The 24,846-nt window shown below is 34.0% G+C and overlaps 1 protein-coding gene across 1 annotated transcript in view; it reads left to right on the top strand.

The window, feature by feature from the left end:
- The window catches only part of CDH9 (cadherin 9), a 99,737-nt gene that overhangs the window by 23,544 nt on the left and 51,347 nt on the right, over positions 1 to 24,846 (top strand). Inside the window, exon 2 of the mRNA XM_027657496.1 lies at positions 6,291 to 6,607. Coding sequence (XP_027513297.1) covers positions 6,377 to 6,607 — 231 coding nt within the window. The 5' untranslated portion in view covers positions 6,291 to 6,376. The remainder of the gene's footprint in view (positions 1 to 6,290; positions 6,608 to 24,846) is intronic.

Raw genomic sequence — 24,846 nt, 5'->3', positions numbered from 1 at the left:
TATTTATGAATGACAGAACGTGAGACAATCTTAAAGAGGAAGCAAAGAGAGGAATTTTGCTTTGATGACAGCATTTATTTTTCTTCATGTGTCTGAAGGTTATTCTTTAAAACCATGAATGTAATGAATGTGTTGCATTTGTAAATAAGGTGTGGCATAAAAACTTAGAATACAGCTTCATTATATGATAAGAGTGAAATGTGTTCCCTGTAGAGAAAAATCAATACTAAAGATCAAAGGAATATCTTCAAAAGTCCTTGCTTTAAGGGTTTACAAGTGCTATATATCCTAGTTTCGCTCATGCTGATGAAAAGCAGATCCTGTAAAAATGTTCATTATTGGAGAAAAAGAGTAATCTTTTTATTTTTCAATGTGAAATTGTACATTTCACATCTGTAATCTAGTGACCTGCTGCCTCAGAAGTAGATATTTTAAAACTCTCTTTTTAGCTTCATTGAATACCATTGCTAAGAATTGAAAGACCCGTATATAGGATGGGTCAGAAGTGCTGCAGGCTTCATTCACTAGCTGATAGGAGGGCGGTTGGAGGACGAACAGTCCAGAAACAGTTTCATCTGCTCTTCAGAAGATACTTGCTTCAGAGAAGGGCAGATGGCATTTTCCCTGCCCAGGGACAGTTGCTTTAAATCACAGCTGTGTCTCTGCACGATTCTACCACCAGGGATTGTTCAAATATGAATCAACACATTCTCTTGCCAGATCCACCCACCTTGGGCACTGATGTTACTCACTGTGAGTGCTATAGAGAAGGTGACTGAGGCCACAATGAGGTGAATTTGAACCTGCGTTTCCAATGTACACACCCAAGAGGTTGGTAAATCTCTGAAATAACCCTCTTTTGCCACAGCAAGATAAATGTTTCTTATAATGCACCTACAAACCATAGGTTCATTTACCTAAAGACAGTAATTCAACAGGCATTCCAGTACAAATTGCTATTATTTCACACTCCCTAAATATTTATATTAGTGTGACTCCTTGAGTGAGATAGCTAAGGAAACCTGTACTGGTGTCCAAAACATAAAGAATTGCATTCAACTGTTTCCTAGTAAAATTTTCAGATGAGTTTATCTCTACTGTATGTAGTGCTGAACAAATCAGCAACACTATGGTGAAAAGTAGTTCTGAAAATCTATTCTGAAAGGTTTGCAGTGGTAGCTGCTGAGTAGAGAAGTGTTTATTAGTGTGGCCCCTATTTCTGTACCTGAATTAGATTTGAGTACTTCTACTCAAAGAATGGGTGTTCATCAGCCAAAAAACTATTCCTTAAGTTTTGGGGATCCCTCAAAAACTAATTCGGATCTCACAGAAATAAATGAAAACACCTTTCTTGATTACCTCAGATTCAGTCTATATACACATTGGTGGTTTCCTTTTAATCCTTTCAATCTCAGCCCCAAATCCATCTTTATCCATGAAGAAGAGAGAGAGAGAAGAAAAAACTTTAGGAAGAAGATATATTCATGTCTATAGGATGACTGCACTCAGAGAATGTAAATACTGCAGCATGTGTATGCATACCTGGGCTATCTTTAGCGAGGGAAGTGATAAAAGTGAACCTACAGTGGCACAGATCCAGTCTCTACCTAAGTCTTGGTATTATCAGTGGCAGTGTGCTGTTTATAGCACAGCCTTTTGTTGCTATAGCTTCATCATTCTTAGTGTTCAGTCTAGGTGGATTAAAGCTACATTCAGATATTTTGTTTTCAAAAGAAAGACAGATAAAGCCAATGAGACTTCTTCCCAGTGAGACTTCTTCCATTCATGCAGGCTACACAAGATTTGTACTTGGTATACCCTGTTAAAATACATACTTTAGTTTTACAGATTATTTGGATCATCCTGAACATTAGTTACATCTTTGTTATTTAGAGATTAAAGCTCAATATCAAGTGCTGCTGCTGCAGTTAACTCTGCTATTTTTAGCTATACACGAGCACCACATCCTTTTTCTTTTAGAACAGAATTCTACTTTGCTGTTAACAAATGAAACAAACTAATGTGGGATACATCATCAAGTTGCCGAAGGTTAGCTTTTCTTCATGTCATGCTTGTGAGTGACTGCGCTGCACTAATTAAAAACATTGCCATGGCAATTGCTATAGAAACATTTAAATTGGCATAATCAGTAACAAATCCCTACTATTGATCCCAGCAAGGCTTATTTCACACTACACCTGAAGAATCTAAATAGAATATTTTGCATTCAAAAGGACTTTAAAAGATAATTTTTTCCAGTTGTTATTGTACTCAGGAGGATAATATTTTTCATACAGAAATAATTCATTTACCTGGAACTGTTGCAGGATTCTGGTATCACTCCTTACTGCAAGGAGACACTGCAATGGTTCTAGACTACACCATATATCCCTCAAACCATACAAAAGAAAAAATACTTATTACCTCCACTCAGATCCGCTGATTTGTAAAATGGGGAAGAAGTGCAGGTTCTCCAAAATTTTTGGCATTAAAATGTTTAACACATGAACACCCCAATCGGAAGAGAAGTTTCCAATACAAATAGGAAGAAAACCATTTTCCACTGTTTGACAAGAACAATAAGTTGACATTGTACTGATTAAATGATGGAAGAGGAACAAAGTGGGAGAGAGTACATGTAGAATATTGACTGATTGCTTAGAAAAAAAATATTCTCCCTGTTTTCAGACTAAAGACCTTTGCTTCTTTTAGAAGAAATCAATTTAGATGTTTATCATAATGTTCAGTAGATCCTATTAGATTGAGACTAATAACCCTCTCTTTACACCTAGTAGCACCAAAAAAAAACCAACCAGGAAAAAATGGGCTGTAACTTTGTTTCTTTGTTTGTTTTTATTTTTCTTGACATTAAGGATTCTTTCTCTTCGGTACTAGTGAATTTCTTCTCTTAATTATCAAGGAAATCAGTAGAGGGCAGCGCTACATAGAAAACCACACGTTTTCAGCAATCTCAGTTTAACTTCTGCCCTCAACCAAACTGTTGGAACCCTGATTCCTCTGAGAAAAAAACCTCCGTGAAAAATTGGTATTTGCAAAGAGATAATTTCTTGCAGCAGTGTCAGAACATCTGTGTACAGTGCATTGGGTTCCTTTGAAAAATTGGTCTTACTTTTCTGTACTACACCAGAATCCTTTGTTTTAGTGTTAAACTACACCTTCTGAGTGTACCAAATGCAACTGCTGACCCACTTGGACAGTTGACTATAAGATAAATAAAAAGCCAATGACCCCTTTGAAGAGTTTCTTTGGGTACAAATAAAAGAGTAGTATAAACATCATATGTCAAATAGTGTTTGGACAGAAAGGAATTAGGGCAATTTCAGGAAATTAAAAATGTGTTGTTTTGAAAAATAAAAGTGAAGCATTCGAAATTTTATTTACATTTGAAATTATCATGAAACTGAACATGCAATCACACATCTCAAAATGGTCAAATGAAAATATATTGACATCACCTGTATCTCCCCCTGTTTCCAAAAAAAGAGTAAAAACAAAACAGACTGAATCATCTGAGTGTTAGGCTTGTCTAAGTTTTGATATGAAGACATTTTAAAGAGAAAATTTAAACTGTTCGAAATTTTTGCATAACTTGCCTTTGACAGTAGTCTTTTAAGCATTAGAGGTTTTGTAAAACATATCTTTAGGATTTTTAGTAGTTTCAGAGATTCATTATTTATTAAAATTTTGCCAAATTTGTACATAATTTTCAGAACTTTTTATCTATTTTATGGTTTGTTATGTTTTAATCCAGAAAAGCTGATATGCTCCAAGAAATTAGAGAAATAAGTCAGTCATGACCTTAAATATATAAAAACATGTTTTATATATATATATATATATATATATATATATATAAACATATATTGGAATAGCTGAGTAGTAAAACATAATTGGTATCAAAGCAAAAGTAATCAAATCCAAAATTTAATCAGTACGAACATTTGAACATTATCAGTCAGAATGTTGAGACAATGAATTTTTGAACGACAGTCCAACAAAAAGTATTGTGATGGAGCTATGAAGGACCACTATTTGAGGGCACATCAAGCAAGACCATCTCCAGAAGACAAGAGATTTAATAAGAGTTACAGAGTATGCCATTTTTTTGAAGGTGTCTCTCTTCAAATCAGAATCACACTCTAAAGCCAAAGTCTCAGCCTCAGACTTTATATATATTGTATGTAAAATTGTTTGTGTATATATATTGTGTGTAAAATGCAGGCCCTGCATTTTACTTCATTGGACAAACTTGATAGTCTGCCTTTCGAGTACTGTATTTCCAACACATCTACTTTCATTTTGCAACACCTTAAGCAGGATCTAATTTACAAAGCATGAAGAGCCTCTGCAATTTGCCTCAGATGTTGCAGTGTGATGAATTTGAAGTACATATGATAATGCTCTACATTGATAAATAGTTTTATTCAGTGATAAAAACTGCTTCGGTCTATATTATACAGGGAATTCAAATCATCAAACTTAAACATGGATAAAAGGTTGGTTGAGGTTTTTTTTTTTCTTTTGATCTTTGTCCAGTAAATTTCAGTCACAAGGCAAGATCATCATGTACTCAAATGTTTTCCAGTTAACATCAAAATTTACTGGTATTAAATTAGCCACAGGAGAGTTGTACTTTGTCCCTCTGCCTGCAACAGGAACATACTGAGAATTACAAGGGAGAAAACAAGAATTCACAGAAAATACATCCACAAATGTATGCCAAGATCTATGTACATTCATAATTTTATGCAAATAGAGTTAATTTACTTTGCACTTTGATTCTTCAATTAAAATAAAAAGCAAAAGAAAACAAGTTTTCCTGAACTATATACATGATCTTCTGCATAAATCTGACACCTATTGAATTGTTTTCTTTTTGTTTTGGAACATGATCTTAGAAAGTAATAAATATTCCAAGCCTTCACTTCTTTCTCAGTTAAAACTCTGTTTGAAGTTACTAAAACGTTGAGACTTTGATCCTCCTTCAGGATTGCTAGCTAAGATCCTGAGTCCATGCAGGATATAATCATTTTAAGAAAACTTCACACAAGGGCACAATTCTATTCATTTTATCATTAAGGTCTTTAGAGTACAATTCACTGAATGTTTTCCATTAAACAGTTTTGGTTCTCAACAGACTAATAATTTTCGCAAAAAGCATCTTATTTCCAAAATAATCTTTTTGTACAAAAAGAGACTCCCCTTCCCTTCCACCAAAAAATAACACAACAAACAGCAGAGTGAAAGTAGCTGCTAGTAATATTGGGTTGCAGAAGAAAGAAGGATAGGTTTATATGTGTCTTTTTTAACTTAGAGATTTCACTATTCTAAAATTTCTGAGTGCTGTGATCCACTACAATCATTGTTAGTGGACTAGGACTCTAAAGAAAATGTACTTTTGCTGCTGAATTATTTTCCTATGATTTCTGTAATATACAATGGCAGCTCAGCAAAAGATATCCTAACGCAAAAACAGACTTATCATGAAAAAGTTTATGGAAAAGACTGGGACATTAGGCACCTAAGTTGCACTGCCAGATGAAGAGTATGAATTTAATTTGTTTTGATTAAATATTGCTTACAAACTTCTACACAAACCATGAGAGCCATTTTTAGAAAAATAATAATTACAGTAAAGTTCTATATCATGAAAGCTCCCATTCATTCGTCCAGGATTCAGGGAAAAATAAATACATTCCAAATGGAGAATTCTGTTCCAAATGCAGAGGTTTTTTTAACCCCAGAAGGATTCCTATGAATCCATACTTATCTAAAAAGTAATTTTCTTTCTTGTTTAAAGAACTTGTTAAAGGCATTAGTGACACTTTCTAAATTTCATTTTATGAGTTCTTTTCTGCAGAAATAGAAGAAGATACTCTGGACAACTGGGGACTAACGAGGAGGAAGGATGGGTTGTATTAATCATGAAGTAACAGACAATTCATATTTGCAGACCATTCTGCACAGATATTAAGGGAGGATAGCATCAGACTGAACTGGGAGAGATTATATTGGAAGGTTTCTTATTATTTGGGGTGTTTCCTTGTGTCAGGATGTTGGTGGTAGCTAAAGTTTTGAGATGAACTATTTTGCTCAGATTGTGTTTTAAATCAATGTCTATATACCATGTGAGAGAGTGAACTGGAAAAAGTTTTATTATTATTTGTCACTCACATGAGGTATTGTTGTGAGTATCAGATTGTGCTCCTGTCTCCTCAGGGAAAAAAAAGTTGTTGCAACTTATCTAAATACTTTTCTCCATACCCTAGGTTCTACTTACAAGAGGAATATAACATTTGAAAAAAATTTTTCTGGTGAATTATTAGAGGAGTGGAGGCTAACAGCATCTCTGTAAATGATGAGGACCTACTCCTTCCTGACAGTTTTGCTTTGGAGCTATATGTTTCATGTGATTCATATGATGCCATCCCAAAAAAGGACTAACAAGCACTCACACAGTGAAAAGATAACAGAATTGTCAGCGAATGATGGAAAAACACTGCACCGCACCAAGCGTGGTTGGATGTGGAATCAATTTTTCTTGCTGGAGGAGTACACAGGTCCAGATACTCAATATGTGGGCAAGGTAAGCCTAGTGTTTAAAGGATTCTCTAAAGATGATGCATCTGACACCCTTGGTAATTTCACTCCTTCTTCACAGTTGTTTTGCTTTTTATACAGCAGTGGTCCCAATTTCTCATTAAGTCAAAGCACACCACAGACCCCCTGGGGCTTCCATGACTGTTAGAAGTTGTGAGAGATGTCAAGTAGTTCAGTGAAAAGAAAATAGGAAACTGTTCAGACTAAACCGTTCCAATTTCTTATTACATATACCTATGTAAGTTTTATCACTTTTTCAACTGTTAAACGTAAATATCAGATAAGGGAATAAAAAAGTTATGCCTTCATTAATCTACCTTGAGGCATTTGCTGGTATGCTGGGCTGTGTACTTCCTCAAGTGAAATCTAGAATTCTTTTAATAATAAAATTACTGTCTATCCACAATTCCAAGTATGGATGAAGTGTTGGAGGTGAAAAAAATCTAGTTTTCATCACTTCTGAAATAAACTGATATCTTTAATTAATGACTTGAAGGACTTCATATTCTTTGAAATCTATCTACATTCGCTATTGCCAGCAACGGCACCTCTGAATTACAGTTGTCTGCAGTCTTATCTTTTCTGATAACACAAGACTCAAAGATTTCCAGATATTTAGTCCTTTGTGGAGTCTCACCATCCATAGATATGACTTGTGGTCTGGTACAACCAAACAAACTTGGTAAAGATTTAGAATATATCCAGAATGACTTAAAAATTAAGGAAATGTCTATCTTAATGGCTTAAGGTGAAAAATATCCTTTCTAGTTTCTGTCATTTATCCCCAGTGTTGTCACTGGTTCTTATTGTCAGGTAGCTCTCTCATTTTGGGGTGCCTAGATACGAAATTGATTGAGACATTTATAGTCAAAAGTTCCAAAATGTTTCTGACCATTAACTAGTATCTCTGGTCATGGAAGACATGATCATCTGGAAAATGTGAAAATCTTCTCTCTCTGTTAAGAAACCAATGTCAAAGAAACTAATTATGGTAACTATGAACTTGATTCTGACCTTGTTTCTAGCAACACTACACCATACAATTTTGTTTTTAGTGAAAGAAATTCTGACTTGCAGTAGCAGAAATGAGAGCAAATAATCCTATTGCTAGATGTGTTTATCAGTGTGCAAAATAGGAAGTTTTGTTGTAGAAAAATGGGGCTTCAATAAAGAATGAACTAATTGCATAGAGATATTTCTCAAAAAAATTGTTTGCAAGTATAATTTAGTATTGAGTAGACTTACCAAGAAAACATACAAAAAGGTACACGATAATATAGAATTCCATAGATGTAACTTCTATCTAGACTCACAGAATTATTTTTTCTAACAGAAAGCTGTTGTAGAGGAGAACTGTCAAACATAAGAGCTGATTCCGTCTTACGATTTTTCACACGTCACTGCAAAATATTACACAAAGACCCTGAGAGAGGTCAACATCACTGATTCTCTAAAGAGATGGAAATCACCCCAAATATTACCCTATGTTCCAAAGAGAAGGAGTTGCATTGAAGTGATGAACTCCATATGGTTGCATAAATTTTATAACAGTTTATAAGATGATGAAATTATCATAGTTCTGTCCTCCGTGGTATAAAACCATAGTAAATCCGTTTGAGTTAGTTCAAATTATCCTAGGTACATGTGACATACAGCACCAAGAGGAGCTGATACAACAAGAAGTCAAACAGGGAATCTTTTTTAAAGAAAAAAAAAAAGAACAACTTTGAACAATATTATTCTGAGGAAGGCTTAAATCTCAGGTTTACTATTCTCCTGGTCAAAGTGATGATAATTAGCAAATTGGTATGTGTGAAGAAAGAACACTTTTATTCCAACCCATGGGAACTAGTTCATAGCAAGTATTCTTATCCAAACCCTTTTTAATATGGATATGCACAAGTAGATGGATTACTGGGGTAGAATAATAAATGTAGCACTAAAAATTAAATAAACTGAATTAAAAAACTATCAGGAAATAAAATTCTAATAGATCATAGCCATAATACCAAAAAATTATTTTTCCTACTCTAGTTCAATTTTCATACAATTTTTATCTGTTAGGTCATTGAATGTGTTTTGTTACTAATGCCACTTTATTGAAGCTTTATTTTGTTATGAGTGCATTCTGTTATTGGTAGTGGGGGAGCATCACTCAGTATGACATAATGAGATAAAATTTGTTTCCTAAGAAGGATGAGTACATAGAATGGGGAGCTATTCTGTGAAATCCACACACCTCTCTTTCTTACTGTTCAGATGCCAGCCCAGTTTAGACCAGAGTAGGGATCCAGGGAAACTGGGTACTTGCTTTTACCGGTGAACTGCCCAAGTCCTGACTGGTAGTCTGGCCCCATGAGAGGACTTCCTGTGCTCAGGTTCCACTCAACATCAAATGTTCCTGGAGTGCAAAGTTTCTTCCTCATATCTGATGTATTATAATCTTAAATATTACTTTTTATTGTTAGATTGCTGTCAGCCAATGGCATCACTAGCCAAGTAACCCCAGGATCTCTTTCCCCATAACTAAGGCCAAGGAGCAGTTTTACTAGGACCACTCTCACCCTGTGGTCTCCTTCCCAAATATCCTCCAAGAATGGAAAGTTATCAACATCTCCATGCCTGATTTTTTATTTCTTTCCTATACATACCAAACTAATCTAAGCACTTAGAGCTGGCAAATGCAATCATGTCTCATTTATCTGAGTTGGTAGGTCTCACCCTGTGACAAGTAAATAAAAAAAAAGATCTCTGGTGTACTAGTAAGGTAGATGAAAAACTGAGCTCCATGCAAACCTGGTGCATGGCTCACAGACTGCTAACAGAGCTAACACAGTGTTAATGGACCCTGAAAAGCTAGAAGAGAGCTAATTACAGTTAGATAGTTTTTAGGCAAAAACAGCGATAGTGTTGATAGGTGACATAAAATACAGGCCACTAAGTTCATCTGATATGCTTGGCAGAAATTGAAAATATTGTTTGATGAGCAAAGGAAGTTAGCATTCAACAGCTGCCAAAAGGCTTGATGAGCAATTTTAGTAAGGAAATTTCTCAGAGAACAGTCACCCTTCAAGGACAGGGGATATATGCAGAACAATTGTCTTGTGAACGTGATGGGAGTGAAGGTAAATCCAGACAACTTACAGTGTATCCCTCTCTCATCTTTCTTTTCTTCTCTCAGTTCAGAGGATCCGTCTCATATACAGGTAAATGCATAAAAAATAAGTGCATAGGAAGTCTATAAACTTATTGGGTTCTACTACTCATACCTGCAAAAATGCAAGAACTGCTTATGGTATCCTTTATTCTCTTATCCTTTTAAATTATATTCAGGAAATTATTAGAGAAATCAGTGGATCCTTCATGCTAGATATTGTTTAAAAAATACACAGGGAGATAATGCACAATCAGACACTGGTAAGGTAAGCAGTATCAGAGTCCTGCTTAAAAATTTAGCCAAGAAGAAAAAATAAATTCTAAAACATAAAAATGGCATATTCTTTCAAGATGCCTGTTACCTAGTGTGAATGATGAATATTCCAACGAGATCATTAATGTGAGGAATTTTCAGAGGATATAGTGAGAGGAATTGTAACTCATTCTGCCTACTGAAGGGGATTACAATATAGCATTCAGAATTAAATTTATGAGATTAATTTCTTTTTAAAGGAAAAAAACCAAACTGATAAGTATTTTTGTGAAATATAAAGGTGTTGAGAAAATAAACACCTGGTGATATATCATACTGTGGTATTCTTTGGTTTCTGAAATCTCCTTTTTTTTTCACTAGTGAGGATCAATAGATCCAACTTCTCAGCTACTACCAACTTTAAACCTCATGCAGAACCTAAAAAATGAATGTTAAAACTGACTTTCTATGAGAAAGCCTATTGAATGTACTCACTTACTAACAAACACTACAAAGAGACAACAATCTAAAGAAAAGGACATGCAATTCAGGAAGTATTAAAATGTTGATGAAGATGAAGTTCATTAATTAAAGAAAAAAACTAATAAAATTCACTGAAGGTTCTTACCAGGTAGCCCTTGAGGAACAATTGGTTTTATTTTCCAAAGATAATATTGATTTTATGTCTCTCTCTTTCTACATGACATACCTGACACCCACTGAATGGACATCACTTGTGCAAAATGAGAAATACCATTAACTCTGTCATTATGAAGTATCCCTAGACAAGAAGAAATAGGCCTAAGCAAAATCATCAACCATTTTGGAAAACACAGTCCTTTATGTTTTGCAACAATATACTGAAATGGTTTCAAAGGGACAAGATTTTTCCTTCTTTAAGTCATTCAATTACATTTTTTACATGAAATGAGTACAACACATAAATGCTGCTGAAAACAGCTTGTTTTTTGATATCTTTTAACTTAGCAGTATGGTAAGTTTCAAGAAAACAACAGAAACATAAATAATCATATGCTGCTGACCCATAATCATTTAGAAGTATAATTAAACTGAGGGTAGACTTCATCACAATCTTAGTATGTTCCATCTAGTATGCACTATATCCCAAAACCATCTTATAAACTCCAAATTTTGAAGAAGATTAAATAATATCTATTGGTTAGAAACTCTGCTATTAAAGTAAAATCAATATTTTAAGATTAAACAAAAGAAGAAAATTTAGTGGTCTCCTCTGTCTCCTCCTTTTGTCTTTACTTTCCTCTCTCAGACCTCAAGTTTTTCCTTGTATTTGAATAAATACAAGGAAATAATGACGTATTAAAAGAGAAAGGAAAAAAAAAAGAAGGACAGAAAATATCAAAGGAATGAGAAAAAGTCTGACCAATATTTTAAAAAATACAAAACAGAAAACCTATTTGATTAATAAATTAATCAAGTATCTCCGCTTACTTTGCATTCTTCAGTTAGTACATTTCTTCAACAAATATTTGGTCTAGTTTCAAGCAGATATATCTCTAGGTAGATGTATTTCCTAAATAAAATTGAAACAGGTAAAGAAATAAAAAAAAGTTTAAAAAGTGCCATAACAAGCTCCTGTCTTAGACACATTCATAACTTAACTGCAAACACTAATAAATAGCCATAGGTTTACTTGTTTAAAAATAATTTATTTTCTGAAGGCCAACATAAACCTTATTGAAAAATTGCTGGAAGTAAAATTTATTTTTGTCAAAAAATAGTAAAAACCAAAGTTTTCAATAAAATTTCATTGTTAAAATGAAGGCTGAAGGACCAGGGAAGAAAGAAGAAAATTGTGAAAGACAATTGTTACATCTTCCAAACACAATAGAACTGGGGTTTTTTTAAAGGAAGGACAGCAGTTCATTTCTGATAACCTAAATACATTTTTAATTGAAGTTTCAAAAATAATGAAGAGATCTAGTCACATCATGCATAACCCAAGTATAAACAGTTTAAATTCAAAAAAACTTGAATGCTACATTGCAATAATAGGCCTAAGCTAGAATTTTGCTGTCAAATTTGAACATCATAATTCACAAAGTAAAGAATTATTTCTGAAAACAACTGCAATGATCAGAGACTTCAAAGACATGAATAACAAGAGTGAGTTGGCATTGTTTGGTACAGATGGAGCAGCTGTCATGGGATCTGACAGTTTCTGTTTCTTCAACTACATAAAAGACTGCTAAAAAAACCAATCTGAAGATCTTGTCATGTTCAGTGCAAGAAGTTGGGTTCATATTGTCACAAGATTGATCTACATTAACCATCAGAAAAAAGTTTTTGATAGTAAATGCAGTCAATACAGTGAAGTACTAGGTAAAGAACACTCAGAGAAGCAGAATTATCTTCATACTGCAGGTTTTCATGAGAAATTAAAAAAAAACACAGGCCAGAAAGTTGACATTGATCCTACCTGGAGGCAGGAGGATGGGTATCTCTTCTGGGTCGCATCTGTTTTCCTCTCAAGGATTCTGTGTGTGTTTTTCAAGTTCAGTTGCTAAATTAGCTGGATTGGTTGTGGGGAAAAAAAAAGCAACAAAAAATAAATCCAAAGGATAAGAAATAAGAAATAAGGAAATCCTCAAACCTTTTATCGCGAACTTTTCCCTTTCTCCTTTTCTTCGCTTTTTCCATTTCCTTGTCCCTTCTCCTCCCCTATCCTCTTCTGGGACAGAACATCCAGTATGTAATGATTTTCAATTTAAAAAAAAAAAACAAAACTGCCAAATATGTGCCTTTATAGGTGTTTTGCACTTAATGAAAAAAGGAGAATTTGCAAGATAATTTTTTAAAATTTAACAACTCTAACTTAAAACTTCATCCGTGGCATAAATGCATCTAAAAAATATTGAGCTATTTTTAAAGCCAAAGCCAATGCAAGACAATTCAACAAAGGTAAAACGACAATAATTTTGCAATTTTTTTCCCTTTTTCCTCTCTCCCTCCATGCTTCTTTTTGGAAAAAAATTATGATCACCCAGCCCCCAGTGTAGCAAAGGCTATTGTTTGGAGTTTAGTTTATAGTTCATTACAATGCTTGCTTTTGGCTTAGTCACAGCTTCCCTTCCCTGGGTATCTCCTATGTGTACTCAGAGCACAAGGGGGGTGAGACAGGAAAGCAGTAATGGAGGTCAGGGGCCGTGCACAGTGGAGACCCCCCCCAGTGGAGTTTGCTGGGATTGAGGGTGTTGACAAGTTAATAAAAAACAAGACTTGAAGTAAAAGCACCTGATTTAAAAACATAGTGAGCATGGAAAATGAAGTTCTCTTCTGTCTCCGGTGGTAATTTCCAGCTGCCATTTAAAATATAATTGTCATTTTAATAAAAATCGGTTTTTCTGAGCTTAAAAGGTTCTTGTTCTTGTCAAGCTCCTCATGTGAAAAGGCCTAAGAAGGTCTGCCTCCAAGACCTGCCTGGCTCAGGAACCTGGCTCTACAAGTAATTGTTATTCCTAGAATAGCCCTATCTTTTTACAACTTCATGGGTTGATATTTCTCAGCTTTGCAGCTTTAAGCCTGGAAAGAGAAGATTAGACTTCTGGTAATCTACAGACCTATCATTATCTGTTATCAGGCAATCATTTAGGGTGCAGAAAAAGGTGAAAGGGTGAGGAAAATGTATTTCACAAGATATTATTCATTATCTTGTTTATTTATTCCATTGATTATATTAGGTGAGCAATTCTGAAGAGGGGAAGTGTTTTGACTATAATGTGGTTTACTGATACCTCCCAGCCTGTTGATAAAAATTGCTCAAAACTCATCAGAACAAAACAATATATGACTACCTAAAAAGATCAATTTGACTGCATTGGAGGATGGTATGGTGCAATGTCTTGTCTCTCAGACATGCGTTTATGAATAGTCACCTTGATGACAAATAGGGAGGCTGTCAACAAACAACTGCCAAGAAGAACAAGTCTTTTCTTTCTGTATGTACCTGATACATCAACTCCTGTCTATTGCAGGATTCATCACGTGTTTCAGTCTGAAAACTGAAAAAAAAATGTTAGTCTAGTCCATGTAATTAGTTAATTTAGCACTATGGCAGACATCAGTCAAAAGAGGAACTTGTAATCTCTCATCAGTTACAGAAATACATAATTACGGACATATCATTGCTGTATGGATTGCTGTAGCAGCACAAACACACTGGGGTAAGTTCTGCTCACTCTTACATAACTCTAAGGTCAAGGAACTGATGAGAAAGCATTATAGCCTCCATGAACATTTTAAAAGTTACCAATTTCTCCCTACCTTGTTTCACATTTTAGAGAAGTATCCCCATTTCAGATGTCAAATTGTGAGTGTGAAGAAATGACAACCAGGCTGATAATATTAAATGAGTTCTTCAACTGAAGAGAAATTTTTGTTATGTATTCTCCATTTCCATAGAAGGAGCCTAAGGAAAAATTCTCCTTTGTTTTAGTTGTAAAACTCTTAACAAAAGAGGTCTTTGGAATGGCTAATTCAGCTACAGGTGTAAATTTTTAGCCTAGATCTTCCCATAAAAATAATAATTAGTATAATAAATACTTGATAATGCTGAAAATAATTATTAATAAAATTTGATTAAATATTTGCTTTGTATAAATTTTGCTTTTTTTTCCATCTGTAAAATGTAACTTCTCTAACAGCACTTTTCCTCTTAACATGTCTATGTATGAGGTGTTTCCACACAATATTACAAAAAAAGCTCTAGAATGTAATGAAAACAGCCATGAAGTATTGGGGTGAACAATATATCAGGACACACTACGAAAAGGAGGAAAATACAGAACCAAATATTTAATATCTGCTTACTTGGTGAACAGTACTTGAATGTTTGAATTTGTCATACAAATGACAGCTTTAACTTTGCCTATTGTATAACAATAACAAAGATAGAAATTCTAAGTGGGATATTGTTATACTTTTAGTCAAGCATTCATAAAATGCATTTACTTAACTTAAAATTTGTGATTGTTGTCAACACCTGTAGCTATTTTTACCCCTTAAACTTTCAGTTGTTGCTACATATTTCTGGTTAAGAGTTGAAATAAATTAAGTTTCCAAATATTAAGAATAAATAGGGTTCTCATAAAAAAGTTCTGGTTTACAACTTCTACGCAGCTTAAGTGGTATTAACACTAATATATCAAACTGATAAAAATGTTGCAAGTACTGATGCAACTTTTAAAAATGGTGCTTTTCTGATAGTTCAGTCTTACAGGGATTGTGGAAGTAAACATATTTTTCTTTCTAATAAGCATTTGTGATGAATAAACACTGTCAAATACCAGGAGGTAACAGAGCATTAAATCTTCATATATAACTGGGTCAGGTAGCTGACTGATAGGACCAAAGTAACAAATGAAAAACAAAATACTGAAAGTGTTTACTTACCTTGTCTCTCTAGCACCATAGCATTTGTATTTAAAATGGTAAGACTAAAGTTCCACAATAATTTAAAAAAAATGGAAAAAATACTGTAGGTTTTGTGTAAAACTAGTGACTAAAAGAAATAATCATGTATATTTGCCTTTAATTTTAAACCTATATTATATATAAACAAGTGCTGTGGACAATAAAATGAATTTAAGGAGAAATTTGGCATGGGAGCAAATATTTCTGTATATATTTTCACTGAAGTCAATGGAAGCAGGGTTGTGGCAAAAAAGTAAAATCAATTATTAAAATGTTTTGGGTTTTTTTTACTATCTTTCTAAGTTTCACCGAACATTCAAATACACTAATCTCTGTAAAGGTTAGCAATTATGAAGTCGAAGAGGTAACAGTTTGATTCTCACCCATTCCATATGAAAAATGTAGAATCATATGCAGAAAGACATGAAGGGTAAAATGTGAATCTATAGCAGAAGGAATTCTTTAGCCCTTCAAAAGTACTGATAGAAACAGGAATCACTCATTCTGTTTTCATCTTTAATAGTGGCACTGTAGTTAATTTTCTTTGTACTTCAGGTGGCTAAATCTGGTCTAACTTCAAAATATGTAAAAGAAAAAGAAATAACAAAAAAGAGTTTAAAGTCATTCTATGCTCCTAAAATACTATGAGAAAATGTGTGTGTGTATCTCTATATATAACACTGTTTTATCTTCAGGATAAAGAAAGGATTTATGTTGATCCCTTTGATGAGGATAAAAGAGAACAGGATAAGTAAAATGTTATAATAATGATACTGGGATTATTTTTGATAATTTCCACTTGCATAAGTATCATTCAATCAAATATATCAAAGTATTTTCCATTAAATGAACAGTACCTATTGTAAGACAGGTAATTCCATATCTGTTCTTCTGAGGAGAAAACTGCAGCAAAATTGCTGAAACAGTGATTTGAAGTCAGAGAGTGAGTCAATGACAACAGTTAGATGCAGAACTGAAGAGCCACTATATAGGGACAAATTTAGCATAATGGCAAGGCTTATATATTTGTAGAGGTCCAGACAAGAAAGGACAGTTCTCATCAAGAGTAAAAACTAGTTGGAAAAAAAAAAGAAAAAAAAGAGCACTTCTAATACCTTATTTCGAATATTAGCAAAATCTCAAGTTGTGTCTTAAAACCTATCTCCAAATGATTAACAAGACTATGGTCAACATTTGAGTCCAGACAAAGTCATAGGATAATTAGTAAAACAATCAGATTTTATTTTATGTGCTGTGTGCTTTTCCAAAGTACAGAGCAATTCTTTAGACAAAAAAGTATTTCACCAAAGAATGAAGACTGTCAGCACTGAAGACTCCAGTTCCCCCCCCAAAAATCCTTTTTTTTTCATAAATTTAATAGAAAGTTAGCATCAATAGATTCAGATTTTTTTCTGGTCTAATTACGTGCAAAAGCTTTGACTATCCTTACTGTTAAACTAACAATAATTTAACTATTCCCTTATGTTCCTCCTGCTGGGCTTCTTTTTCATTAATATTTGCATTATGAATTTAAAAAAACCCAAAAAAAACACAAAAGCAAACCTCTTCAATAACTCCTGAATTTTTTAATGTCTCCATATTAATATCATTTCATAGGATTAGCTTGCAGATTCAGCTATTAAATTAAACATTCTTTCAATGAAGCAACCTGTTTGTCTGCAGGGCTTTATGCTTGCTTTAGGGCCTTATGCTTTGATTTGTCTAGGCAATACTTCTCTTTCATGGAGTTTTTATCTGAAGCCTCAGGCAGCCTTATCCTGGCTCTCCTCTAAGTCAAAGTCTTCATAGTCTTCATGTTTATTCAGACAAGTACAATCAGCCTCTGGTTTATGCAGAACCCAAAACCCATCTCAGGCCCGCTCCACATAGAGTTACACTTATCAGTTTCTGTTTTGCCATGAAAGTTATTAAGTAGTTTTGTTAACTATTCCAGCCACCACCTTGTCTTTGCCCCCATTACAGTTATGACCTTCCAAAGATGGTATTTTGAAACAAGATTTAAAAGAACCATACAAGTAAGCAATGAAAATTTCAGTAAATACAAAATCAATGACAAATAAGAAAAAGAAAAAAAAGTTACCCTAAATATTCCTTTCCTAACTACTGGTTTTCATCATACTCATCTTGAAAAAATAGCTTCACTTAGAAAGCTACATCATCACAAGACAAATTCGAGGCTTGGTGCTTATTAAGTCCTGTCCTGATTACAAACCTTTTTCTTTGATATACCTTCCTTTGAGAATCCGCTTCCCAGATTTTACCAAGAGTTGGGCACGTGCCTATGTGCCTTGGAGCAGGCATGGGGCAGGAGAATTGCACTCAGGCTGATGAAGGTATGACATGGATACCTCTACAGTGTACTTTCACTGAGTACTCTTCAGTTGGCATGGCAGTTTACATTTGCAATACAGTCAGTCAGATAGAGAAACGGTATAATACTTTAATATGTCTGGTTGTTTCTATTTTTTTTTTTTTTGCTTGATGCTTTAAGTCAAGCAATGATCTTACCTACCTTCTACCACTGTTCATTTGAAAATTCAGTTTTAGATAAATATTTAAAATATCTAAAGTGTCACCACTTAACAACAGCATTCTGAAATTAATATTGAGGAATGAACAAATTTTTTTTTGTGAGGTGTGTACAGTGTCCAAAAAATATTTAGTTTTTCAGTTTACAAAACAGGATCATAGGAAAAATACATAATTTTAAAGTGAAGCTTTGTGATAGAGATCATTATGAATCAATAGTTCAACATAATATTTTTTTAGGTTTGAAATGCATGCATGTAAAAGTAAATATGGTTTAGCGATAGTAAATAACTTAAAATATTTTTTAATATTTCTGGAAACTACATATAGTTGAACAACTTAGGAAAAATGTGTATTCTGGGATCTGCTTCCTTTGAGTCAGCAGGACAACAGCCTGGTTTTGTTTGTTTGGTGCTGCAAACTTAGAAGTCTGTTTACATTTTTAAAACCAAAAAAGACACTTATCATATTGGCTTACATCTCAACATCTTACCATTCCATTATACTGTATGAATTTCTAAAAATCATGCAGTTCTGATCTATAAATATTTACCTGCATATATATCTATATACACATATATATACATAAAATTATGACTAGAATTGGTAAACTACTCCTGTTATTGATGCGTCCTTCAGGTCATTGTGGATGACACATCCCTAGAAACAGTATGGCATTCAGGATATTCAGACAATGCAGTACTTGTCCAGAGGTAGGGCAATGGGTAACCATACAGGTTCAAGGACATCAGATTCATAAAACAAAACAAAACATAACACAACACAAACCCACACACAGGTCTATTCTAATCTGAAAGTTCTAGATGCTGGGGTCAGGGAGGTAGGGACTGTAAAATAATTAAAAATTATAGTGGCCATACTGAGTATTCTCTCAAACTAGCGTCTCCTACTGCTTCTGAAATAAAGCATTTGGCTAGAAGAACAATTGGTCTCCCCTGTTAGAGTATTTCTTATAAGGTTATTGGCGTAGACCTGAGCTCAGATCCATTAGTTTTGTAAAGGGTAAGGGATAATCCTTATCCATGTGACAAATTCATGTTGCTTCCATGGCCAGAGCTTTTATTCCTGTCTATCTCTGTGCACATCTTTTGGAACTACAGTGCACTTTGAGTGCCTCTAAAACAGCAAGAGATATTGCACACACAGACAGATTTCACTCAGGAGCTTCTAGTGAGAGAAATCCATGAAAAAGACATCCTTTGTTATTGTGAAGCCTTTAAAATAATGATGGATTTAACATCTGTTCCAGGGATTGATTAAAGTGACACTGTTTGATGTTATGATGTGATAATTTCTGACCTGTGGACACAACTGATAAAGACAGTCACTTCCTGTAAATCTGTATCTCATGTTATGGAACAGACAAATGACAGTGTATGGCAAACCATAAAAAAAAAAAAAAAGTTTGCTCTTTTTGTCAGGCTGAAAACCTGTGACCCAGCCATTGCTTTCGAGAGTAGAGAGAGAAAAAATTTTATGTGCTCTGAAATCAGAAGTAAGAATGTAACCACTTTTGCAGATTTGACTACAGCTTAGCATTTAGGGTAAAGGAGATACAAAAGGTATACAGGGAAAGGAGATGCTTGAGAATATAGCTCTCATTTTCAGGACTTCCCCTTTAGGTATAAAGGGGAAGGGATATATATAGAATTTCCCTATATTGTCTTTGTATCACCAGAACCAAAAGACTACTAAAAATTCTGCTGAACCCTTCCAGAATGGAAACCAGATTTACGCTTACCTACTAAGTCAAAATCAGCACCTGCAGCTAATGTCAGCAGTGTTTTTCATGATATCATTCTCTGGAGAATTCCTAACAATAGACAGCTGAACATAAGAACCAGATGCTGGAAAACAGAAGATAAGAAAAGTAAATGTCATTTGCCTTGTTTAATATACAGTCACTTAGGTTACCATCACACACAGAGTTTGACTGTTTAATTAAGAAGTTTGTGCTGATGTCACAAATTAAGTCAGGTAAATACATTGCCATTTAGCATATACATAAAACTTTTGATTAAACACGTATAAATAGAAAATTTAAGCAATGCTTACACTGCTACTTCAATCTACACTGAAGAACTACTGCAGCTATTAAGACAACTTCAGAGCTTTTAATTAGTTAAAATGATAATGAAGGAGAATATTGGCTGAGCTGCTGTTGATGATGTATCCTAGCTTCTGTGAATCTCACAAAGGTCTGAAATCATAGAGTAGGGGTACTGGTCAATATTCTGCCTGTCACTAGCCCTCCATGAGAGATTTTATGTCTGGGATCCTACAAGCTCTTATTTCAAGTACTCCACTTTCATTTTTTGATAAGAATTAATCTATTTTATTTTAGGTAATATTCATCCATCCTCTTTCACAAATACTGTCTCTTTCCCACCTCTATATAAATAACCTTTTTTACTTGGAGTAAGCTTAGAGTAATAATTACAGTCAAGTTTCCTGGGGTCAAATCAATTTGTGGTTTAATACATATTGGGACGACTTGGAAAACTCAATTTCTTTGTGTTCCACAGCTTCAGAATAAATAGAATAGTATAATCACCATATATGAATAGAAATTTGATGTAAATAGACACATGACTTTCTAGAAGAAACATACACATGTTTTTCAGTACTTAGCATGTTTCTTCCCTCAGGCCAGGAGCTTTAGCTAAAAACTGTGATTAAAAGATGTTTGAGAAAACCTAAAAATCAAGAAATTTTCTTTATTTTCCACTAGTTTCAGAATGGGTCACTTTGGACATTTATGAATAGCTTATGCTTCCCTCTTCCTTCCCATTGCTTACTATTTATGCTTATTGCTTTCAAATTTAAAAAGGTATAAACATACTTGAAAGGATCATAATAAATCCGACAGTTCGTGACACTTTCTCAGGTTCAGAGTTCAAGCCATATACAGTCTATTATTGTTTCTCTATACATTTTCCAGAGTCAGTAGGTCTGGATATATTACAACCAAAACTCAACATTTTATAGCTGTCAAGTTATTAATGTAATGCTTCATTATGTTAATTTAATGAAAAATACTTTCAAATTGAATATATATATGGTTTGAAACCTTTACCTTAAGCTATAAAGAAAGCAATACTATGAAAGATAAAGTCAAGGAAAAGACTTTGTAGTCAAGGTTAAGTTATGACTGCCCATGACATGTGGGATGGAACTAAATGATCTTTAAGGTCCTTTACAACATACAACTCTATGTGAAAACACCTTAACTGCACCAGGAACTAAGAGACTAAATATACAGTGGTTTTGTGGTGGAGGAGCAATATTTTCCATCTGGAGCATAAATTCCACATGAAATAAAAAAGGAGCAGAGATATGTTTGGACAGCTGAATTATGGTTTATCAAAACTTTAAATAGAAATACATTTGGCATAATAAGACACTACCAATGCAACTCTGTTAATTTTCATTTTCATAGGGAGGAAAAATCTTTGTCCTTTATAGCTTTCAGTTTTCTTCTGCTGACTTGTGATAATCTCAAAGCAAAATAACTAGCACCATTTACACTTCATATTTTATTGTTATTCCTCCCGAAACTGGAAGAAAACAACCCTAGCAAGTAAACCCTAATATATTCCTTTAAGAAAGTCCTTTGAATTATACATACTGAAATTAAACCCTGTTCCAGCCAAAATTAGTGAATAACATGCAATAGGCTATGCTCCAAACATCTGGAATCCATGTACAGGTATTCACAAACTCACCATTAACATTTTCAATGTTTCATGTAAATACAAATACAATCTAAATTTACTAGTGTAAGTGGAAAAAAATAACGGAAAAGACTGTTGTAGAGTAGATTCCTTAGAAATTGCATCACATAGATGTAATACAAAAAAAAAATTAATCCCATTAAATTATCATAGCAAATTACAGATATTATGAAACTACATTTTGTAGTTAACAAACACTGTGAGGACATTAAAGTTGTCTAATGCAATTTGTAGGACTTTTGCACAAAGAACTTTTTACTTCTACTTATATACAACACTAAATAGCAAGTAAGGATGAACACCCAAGCACAGTATTGCACAATATACAATGTAATGTCTTTGACAGTGACTATAGGAAGAAAGGTAACACATTGTAAGTGTATCTAGCTTGTGGTATCTAGAATTGCTTCCCCATGCCACGAAAAGACCCAGTTTTGCATCTTCTTCTCATTCCTGCCTGTCACAGTCTAAGAAGAGCAAATAAAAATAACTAAGACAGATAGGAACCTCCAATTACTCTTCTGTGTGACCAGGATACTACACTGTTCGGAGTTTCAGATGTTTGGGCCTGGGACTGGGCATACTCAATTCACTTGTCCTCCAGATCATATTTCAATCACCTGCCTATCTATCTGGTAAATTTTTGACACATCTGAAAAAAAACATACAATATTTCTGACTTTAAAGCTCTGTATTTGCACCATTTGGCCCTTCAAGGTGCATCCGCATTCTAACTGTGATCACTGCTCAGTGCAATCCTGACTCTTTGACATACCCTTGGAGAGGTCGACTTGTGTTCTGGTAGCAGTTTCACCACAACAATGTGGAAATAAGCATGGTCTTCATCTCCCATTAAAATATACAGATATGACAATTTAGTGCCACTAAAAAGAGTTCATTTGACCACAACAACCCCCCAGCATATCTTCTTCACTTTAAAAGTAAAGAAGGAAAATTTTTCACACTTATTAGAAGGTAATTACAGGAAAATAGAACATGGGGTATCAGGATTCCTCTGCTGGAGACAACTGTGTGGGTGGAGGCAGTGAAGGTAAGAGATCTGAAGTAATAAACTTTTTTCTGTACCATGATACAGAGGCACGATGTAAACCACCTAAATTGAAAGCATTAAGAGTGTCTACCACAACATAAACATGGATGTACCTTCTCCAGATGTGTTTATGTCTTTACCTTCCCCTCACTCCTCTCGACAAGAGAATTTAGGCAGCAAATAAAATGTTTTCACTGTATTTATTCATAACAATCTTGCTAGTAATAAGTAGTTCTTCTTGCTCTTTTTTCTCCTTTTCTTCTGCAACAATAGTTGTACAGAAATAAACTGCAAATAAAATGAAAGTTAAATGATGTCAGGCAATTTCTTGCTTCTAAATGCAGAAAAAGCATTCATATCACTGTATAATTTGGTAACTATGTCCATTGATTCTCCCCTCTTCCACTGATTATATGTCTACCTAACTTGAGAAGACTTATTATTTATTAGAAAGAGCTGAGAAAGATCAACTGTAGAGTTTACAGGAATTTAAATTTAAAATTGAATTGATAAGAAACAGTCAAGTGCTCTTAAACATTGACGTTTAAGAAACTCTTTTCTAAGGTAACAGTTTTTCCTTTATATTTTGTTTTGACATTCCATACTAATTCCTGAACTTGATAATTTATGAGCTATACTTTTGCTCTAAAGAATGATATCTTCTCTATGGTGTATAATAATAACAGTTTTGAGAGAAGTCATGAATTAGGCTCAGACAGAATGCATAGTCAAATGAAATACTTCCTGAAACCGAGAAGTCATGTGCTTATAAACACCTTTTGTTGACAAATATTGAGTACTGCATAAGGGTGAAGTGTAAGCCAAAGGAGCAAGGTATTTGATTTAGGGAAAATAGCATTATGCTACAGAACTCTGAGATAACTGGCTGCTTGTTTACTCATTTATTTATTGGAAATTACAGTAACAGTGACCCACGTAAATTTATGTCAAGATTTTTGAGAACATCAAGATTTCAATTATCACATCACATAAAAATTCAGTTTTGCAAAACTGAATAGACAGGCTAATTTGAGATGAACATATTTCCTATGTAAATAAAGAAAAAAAGATTGAGAGGGTATTTATAAGTATGCCCATATTTATCAGACATACATTGTTACAGAAATAGCTAACCATCACTCCCATAAACATTAGCAATGTCTTTATCTCTGATGATCCACAGGAAAAGTTGTATTGAGAACTGTTTAGCCAGCCACACAGAAGACTATAGAAAGAGAAATATGTGAAAAATAATAAAGAAATCCAGATATTCAGCAGTGCGTCTGGGTTATGTCTTCATTCCAGCATGTTTCAAATTAATTCATGGGGATGGCATTCATTATCAGAGTGGTGACTATGTACTCAACGTATTTATAATGTCTGATCCAATATATTGCCCACTTTTGTTTGAGTTTGTTTGGCTTTTTCTTTATCAGTTTGATTTCAGGTATTTTTGTGGGTTTATTTTTTTTCTTTATCATTTATCAAAGTGTTTCATGCTTTGTCTGACCTGCAGAACGAACAATTTATGATATAAGAAAGGAAATATTTGAAAAGTTCTTTTTTCCAACCATGTAGGGTTTTTGCTTGCTAACCTACCCCACCCCAAACAGAGAAAAAAAGGTCATATAGAGTAAACCAAAACAAATATTTCAACTTTCTCTGTTGTTTCTATTAGTAAATTTGGAATAAGAGGTGGAACTCTTCATTCTTAGGAAATCACTATCTATTCACAATTTCATCATGCTTGAAAATCCTGTTTATCATTTCATAGAAACATGAGATAAGTAGGAAGCTTAAAATACACATCACAGTTTGAACTAATTGACATCTTTGTAGTTAGTTTGAAAAGACAGACAAAATAAATTAACCTCATCTCAGTGAGTCTATGAAAAGCAGGGTAAAGGAATACCACTGGACAGATGTGATTTCTTTGTCAGAACCACTTGTTAGCACAGAAAAGATCATTGCTCCCATTACTTGCTTATTGTTGTCACTTTCAAGATGTT

The sequence above is a fragment of the Corapipo altera genome, unplaced genomic scaffold (assembly GCF_003945725.1).
Source record: "Corapipo altera isolate COAL_440 unplaced genomic scaffold, ASM394572v1 66, whole genome shotgun sequence".
NCBI lineage: Eukaryota > Metazoa > Chordata > Aves > Passeriformes > Pipridae > Corapipo > Corapipo altera.
The sequence above is the reverse complement of the archived record's forward strand: the minus strand, read 5'-3'. Positions and strand labels throughout refer to the sequence as shown.